We start from the raw sequence: 6,915 nt of genomic DNA on the forward strand, positions 1-6,915 counted from the left end.
ATTCTAAGCGATCTTGAGGTTTCAAGTTTTATGATCTCACTTCTAGATCATTGTTTGAGATAGGAAATGTCAAATTACTTGAGGTGGTTGAGTTTTGGGGGGAAGATAACATAAGAAAAGTTTTCTTTGAAGAGGAATTAGTTTATTTTCCTAATGTGATTATAGATAATGTTAAGGCTCCAATTCCTAACATCATAATTAAACCAATTATAGATCAAGACAACATTGAAGTCCCCATTGTTGAACTTAAGATTCAAACTCAACAAGTTCAAGAAGTGCCACTAAGGAGATATACTAGAAATAGAATAAGTGCAATTCTAGATGATTATATTGTGTTTCTTCAAGAACATCAAGATGATATGGGCATGATGAAAGATGATCCAATCAACTTCCAACAAGCTCTTCAAAATTCTAACTCTCAAAAGTGGATAAATGCTATGGAAGAGGAAATAAAATCCTTCAAAGACAATGACGTTTGGGAATTTATCGAATTGCCATAAGGGTTGAAATCCATAGGTTGTAAATGGATATTTAAAACCAAGAGGGATTCACACGGCAATATCAAAAGATATAAGACTCGTCTTGTTGCAAAGGGTTTTACTCAAAAGGAAGACATTGATTACAAAGAGACTTTCTCTTCGGTTTCATCAAAGCACTCTTTTAGGGTAATCATGGCACTGGTAGCTCACTTAGATTTAGAGCTACACCAGATGGATGTAAAAACAACGGTTCTCAATGGGAACATTGATTGGTGCAAGCATCTCGCTAATGGTATAACAAATTTCGTGAAGTAATTATTTCCTTTGGTTTTGAGCTGAATATAGTGGAAGATTGTGTGTATCACAAGTTCAGTGGGAGTAAATGTGTCTTTTTGGTGTTATATGTCGATGACATACTCATAACAAGTAATGATGTAGATTTATTGCATGACACTAAAAGGTTTCTCAAAAGGAATTTTGAGATAAAGATCTTAATGATATTTCTTTTGTATTAGGAATTGAAATACTGCGAGATCATTCTCAAGGTATTTTAAGATTATCACAAAAGAACTACATTGAAAAGATTTTAAGTAGCTTTGGTATGAAAGATTATGCACTAGGAGATACCCCTATCGCTAAAGGTGATAAATTTCATTATGCTCCAAGATTGTACTCGAGACTAAGGAGATACAGAAGGTTCCCTAAGCATCGACCGTTGGAAATCTAATGTATGCTTAAGTATGTACACATCCAGATATTGCATCCATAGTTGGAGTGTTAGGTAGATATTTGAGCAACTCGGGGATGGATCATTGAAAAGTAGCCAAACAGGTTATGAGGTATTTATAGAGAACACAAGATTATATGCTCACCTATCAGAGATCATTGGGTATTTTGATTTTGATTCTGCAGGATGTCAAGACACTTTTTGATCCACTTCAGGTTATATCTTCATGTTTGCTGGAGGAGTTGTACCCTGGAAAAGTGTTAAACAAACACTTATTGTTTCTTCTAACATGATTGCTGAGTTTATAGCATGAGGCATCCAATCATGGAATATGGTTGCGAAATTTTGTTACTAGGCTGCAGATAGTGGTGGACATAGAAAGTAAAATTATTTTGTGTCGATAAGTTGACGGTAATGTATTCCAACAACAACATAAGCAATACAAAGTCAAAGAATGTAAACGTGAAGTTTCTTGTTGCTAAAGAAAGAGTTCAAAATGGTCAAATTTCGATAGAACATATAGGAATAAACTCTATGGTACAAAAGGTTTGCCACCTAAAGTTTTTCATGAGTATGTTGCTCACATGGGTGTCAGTCACTATTTTGATTCCATGGTTTAGTGTGAGTTTGTTATTAAGGATGTTCTTTGACCATATTTTGTTTATTTTCTATATAAGTAAAGTTGATGGTTTATGTTTTATTAGCAAATGCGGTTTAGCATACAGTTTTAAGAATGATCTCACTAAGGAATTTAGACCAGTTGGAAACAAATATGATCTAGATTACTTTGCATGTAGTTTCCATGCTATCCATCCATACTTGATCTATGTCATAGAATGTATTGGAATTGATGATCAAGGAAGGTTTAGTTATGAGGATAGTGGCAGAAGCCGCCTTAATTTTGTATTAATATAGGAGATGGATCAGATTGAACTAAAGGGCAATTCTATTATTGAAATAATTTGTTTATGCAGACTTAAGGTTTATGTGATTTAATTATATCAGGTATATACACATAGCCCAAGGGAGAGATTGTTAGACGTATTTAAATAATAATATGTATAATTAAAGTATGGACTATGTATGTGGATTGAGTATGGACTTAATGGATTGAAGCTCATTCCTAGTTAATTAGAATTTAATGGGAACCCTAATTGAACTAGTATACAAAGAGAGCTTAGAGCTATGGTCCCCAACATACTAAAACAATACGCACCCAAGTCTTTCTTGAATCCCATCTAGAGAGATATCTCACTTTGGGCACTCAGAGTTTTCGTTGAGGAAAACAATAGCTGCCTTATAATTGTCATCAATTTATAATGAAATCTAGTATGTTATTATTGACAATTTGGCATGAATGATCCTAGGGTTTATCTATTCAATATAGATCTAAACATTATGCTAATATAGAGATGATTGAAGCTCTCGATAGTGACATAGGCACTTTTAACATCTTAATAGACCATCATGAGTAACCTTTTAGAGCCCGGCAAATATCAGAGATCCAAGAGAGTCATGAACCACTCACCTGCTCCCTTGTAAGGGTTCACAGTCGACACATTTTCCACTCGTTCCACTGAGGAGGATACCATGAGACTTGACTCACTGGACACTCCATTTGATTGGCCTACATATTACTAGATCACAAATGAGGCAAGTTATGAAGGAACATATCTAACTTACTTTGAATTTTCCGCACTAAGGTTTTGGTCATACTAGACACCTTTCCATTGATCCGCCTCCCCAAGCTTATCCATCATCCCTCAGAACTCCAATAAAGACCCATTATCCTTGCAAACAAACAACATACACCCATGTTAACAAGTAGAGAATTCATATTCTCTCAATTAATTTACAGGTCATTAGTAGATGGGAAGAAGACTCCAAAGCTTTCCTACAAAACAAACGTAACATATTAGCATTGATCCCTTTTTTAGATGATATTGCATTTGGTCAAAATTATATCATAGATAACTATCAAAGCACAATGCATTACTTTGGGGAGAATTTTAATTATTCAAAGTGACTTCCACAAAGAAACAAAGGTGATTTCTATAAAAAATGAAGCGTCTTTACAACTATTTGAGGATAGTAAGGTGGTAGATACTTTTAACCAAAACCCCCTTTTAGGGTCACGTTTTCGAATGATCTCATTCCTAAAGAACTTCGGCCCCATCAAGCGTTGAAAATAGCCTCACCATCCGGAGGAAACTATTTGAATCAAATCCTCACCAATCCCCATTGCCCCCAATAGATTGTACACCAACTTTCAAATTGAATATGTACTCGTAATTTAGCCAAATAGTGAGAGAGGAAGAGGTTAGATATTGACCGTTAGCTATAATTGAAATTGACTATTTTCATTCATAAGAAAAGTGAAATATAGAAAATAAGGAAAAAAGAAAAGCTTTAAATTTGATTCATAATTATATAAATACCAAATTCAAATCTAGAAAGATTGTGCCTTGTTATTAAGAACTCCAAATTCAATTTCTTCATCGTTAATCATCTCTTACATTTCTTTCCCACTAAGATTCGCAGCAGATTTTTCTTGCACAAATTGGAAACTTCATTTTCTGAGTTTCTCATAATCAACGGATTTGATGGAGGCGAAGATTGGCAAATTGTTCGAGTCCGTTTGTTCCTTCTTCGGCGGTGGCGACCAGATCCCTTGGTGTGATCGTGATGTTATCGCCGTGAGTTCTCTTAAATTCTCCCTATTCAACGTCACATTTTCCTGATTCGTCGATTAGGTTAAATGACGTATTAGCTCAATTTTAGCGGATTAGGGGAAGTATAAGCATTAGGGATTTACTTCGATCGATGAATTTGATGAGGATATACGTTTTTTCTATGGTTATAACCTTACGAATAAGCTTTGTAGAAGAAGAGATTGGATTTTTTTTGTTATTCCAGGATTTTGGCAATGGAAGTATTTTGAAACCATGGTAAGATAGCAGATTGCAGATTGCAACATATTATTTGATCTGAACTGCATATTGAAAATTGCAGGGGTGTGAAAGAGAGGTTGCAGAGGCCAATGAAAGTGCCTCAGAAGAACGCAAGAATGAAAGTATTATGAGGTTATCATGGGCGCTAGTTCACTCAAGGCAATCTGAGGATATTAATCGTGGCATAGCAATGCTTGAAGGTAAATCTTCTGCAAGGAATCTCTGTGTGTGTTTTGGGAATGTTTGAATTCTTGAGGCCCCCGCTTCATAATCATCTGCCTTTTAGATTTTCGTTATTGAAAATTAAGCTTATAAATGTTACTTCCACCCCTAAGTTTCAAGTCATGTTGTTTTGGTTTTTTGGATTTGATTATGAATTCAAGCTTTTCTATCACAAATGTGAAAACCATAATTGAAAAATAGGGAGGAAACAAACTTCAATTTCAAAAATTGAAAGATAAAAACAAAATCATTACGAAACAGGCTAAGAATTTATTGAATTAGGAAGAAGGCAAATATTTCTCCTCCCACGTAGGTTTTGTTGTCGGCTTCTTGGTTTAAGAAGGCAACCATCCTTTCATTGATGTCTGAGTAAAGTTTTGTAGGGTAAAAACATTTTAGGTGGGTGTTCAAAGTTTCAAGCTCTTAAAGGCAAATTTGCTTATTCCAAATATAATTTGTCCTCTTAATTTGTGTCATCAAGAGTTGGAAAAAGATAAGGCAATAGGGCTTAGTTGAAGAAAGAATATTATTTTCATTATGTGGTAATTAGTTTGTGAACTTGGAAATTAAACGAGAACTTAAACACCATATCTTTGAATTCTATTCTAAATTAGCTTTCTTTGACCTTAAAATGGGAGAAGGTACTTCCATTTGAAGGCACTTTCTTCTTGCTTGCTCTATCCTGAGCATTCTCAAACTGTAGTTAGTTGTTACATAAGTTAAACCATTTTTTCTCAAAGCTTATTACTTGTATGGATTAGTTTTTGAAGTTGGTTTAATATGTCATTTGCAGCTTCCTTAACCAATTCTAAGACCCCTTTGCAACAAAGGGAGAAACTTTATTTGCTGGCTGTTGGATATTACAGAAGTGGTGAATATGCAAGGAGTCGGCAGCTTGTAGAACAATGTTTAGAGGTTTGTTCGAGTAGTTTACTTTTACATTTGATAATGTTATATTTTGAAACCATACGAGATAGTATTATGTGTTGAGAATCTCACATAGACCTTACAATGTCTATAAAGTACATACTCCTTCCATTATCAGTTAATTTTGAGATGGAGTCCCATGGGTAAGGGGTAGTCAGTCCAAAAATAATTGAGTATCGATCCAAAAATGGTGAACCCAAAAGAAGTATTATCTTGAAGGGGCATTTTGAAGATTTTACCTTAGATCATGAGAGACCTCAGATGTTTATAAGATTCGTGAGTTAATCCTCTCATTGCGAATTGACTTTAAGATAGAACCTCATATTTATCTAGTTTTCTGCTAGCTAGAAGTTCATTGGTGGCATCACACATAATTGCACAATGTCTTGCTTCCATTTCCAATTTGGTTTGTTAAATCATGCATTTCCTCTCTGAACCTTACATGCAAGTTACAAGTTGATGCAACCATAAACTACATCATTTACGATCGTATTAAAAACAGTTGGAATGTTTTGAATCGGATACGTAGGACTTCAAACAACCAAGTACAAGGCACTATTTGTGAACTACGTAAATCTCTATGTCGATTTTCTATTATTTTACATTTTTTCTATTTTCTTTGTTTCTTGATTCGATAACAAAAACAAAATTATTCCAAAGAATATGGACCTTGACTCATCATAATTTGTTTTAGATTGCACCTGATTGGAGGCAAGCCTTAACACTTAAAAAGACTGTAGAAGATCAAATTGCAAAAGGTACAATGAAATCCAAAACACCTTTTCTTTTGACCTTTTTTACTGCATGGAATCATATGCTTAAAGAATTTGGTTATCTGTATGTTGATCTGCAGATGGAGTCATCGGTATCGGCATTACAGCTACAGCAGTGGGACTTATAGCTGCCGGGATCGCAGCAGCAGCAAGTCGTCGAAATTGAAACATCCATTCATTCACACAAAAATATATGCACAAGTCAAGTGGCTATCCTCAGGAATGGCTGTCTGATGTTTACAGTTTGCCCATGAGAAGAATCTCTAACAAAATCAAAATATTGAAAGCAAATACCTCATATAGTTCTGCATTATAAGCATTTCTAATTTTAACAATAGAAATCTTATATTTTCTTTTGTTCATTTATTTTTCTTTTGTATGAGGAATAATTCTGTTTGTATGCTTATGTTTCCCCTATGTTACCTTCTAATATTCTTGTGCACTTTCTCAATATAAAAAAACATAAGCTTGATGTTGAAAATGTTGGTGAAATATATTTGTTTGGGAATTGCAAAGAAAAAAAAAATCATAAACTAATAGAGATTGTTGCAATTGCATTTAATAATTTTTTAGTTTGAATAATTGTACTCTAGATCATTGATAATATGAGGGACAATTGAAAAATAGTGTAACTTTTAGTGGCTATAGAATATATTCAGCAAAAGTTTTTATTTTATTAAAATAAATTTATAATATTCTAAAAAATTACAAAATATTATTTTGTAATTTATATTATATTCAAATTAGTGATACTTCGTTTTTTCATGTTTCATAGAATTTTTTTTACGATTTAAAGAAAATGTCAGTTCACTCCTTGTGTCAATGTTAAATCTATG

General features: G+C 33.8%; 1 protein-coding gene across 1 annotated transcript; it reads left to right on the plus strand.

Annotated features, from left to right (window-relative positions):
- The first annotated feature begins 3,633 nt into the window (after positions 1 to 3,633).
- On the plus strand, positions 3,634 to 6,560 carry LOC120074059 (mitochondrial fission 1 protein A). The gene is made up of 5 exons (XM_039027047.1): positions 3,634 to 3,902; positions 4,219 to 4,357; positions 5,173 to 5,294; positions 6,001 to 6,064; positions 6,160 to 6,560. Exons 1-5 carry the CDS (start codon positions 3,810 to 3,812, stop codon positions 6,243 to 6,245), a joined length of 504 nt encoding a protein of 167 aa, XP_038882975.1. The 5' UTR covers positions 3,634 to 3,809; the 3' UTR covers positions 6,246 to 6,560.
- Positions 6,561 to 6,915: the final 355 nt, after the last annotated feature.

Source organism: Benincasa hispida, chromosome 3 (genome assembly GCF_009727055.1).
Source record: "Benincasa hispida cultivar B227 chromosome 3, ASM972705v1, whole genome shotgun sequence".
In the NCBI taxonomy this organism is placed as follows: Eukaryota; Viridiplantae; Streptophyta; class Magnoliopsida; order Cucurbitales; family Cucurbitaceae; genus Benincasa; species Benincasa hispida.

What these genes read in the sequence shown, in the direction of transcription:
- LOC120074059 (XM_039027047.1), top strand. Translation starts at nt 3,810, where the DNA reads ATGGAGGCGAAGATTGGCAAATTGTTCGAGTCCGTTTGTTCCTTCTTC. An exon ending in GTGATCGTGATGTTATCGCC is followed by an intron (nt 3,903 to 4,218) that starts GTGAGTTCTCTT and finishes TGAAAATTGCAG; the next exon opens with GGGTGTGAAAGAGAGGTTGC. An exon ending in TGGCATAGCAATGCTTGAAG is followed by an intron (nt 4,358 to 5,172) that starts GTAAATCTTCTG and finishes TGTCATTTGCAG; the next exon opens with CTTCCTTAACCAATTCTAAG.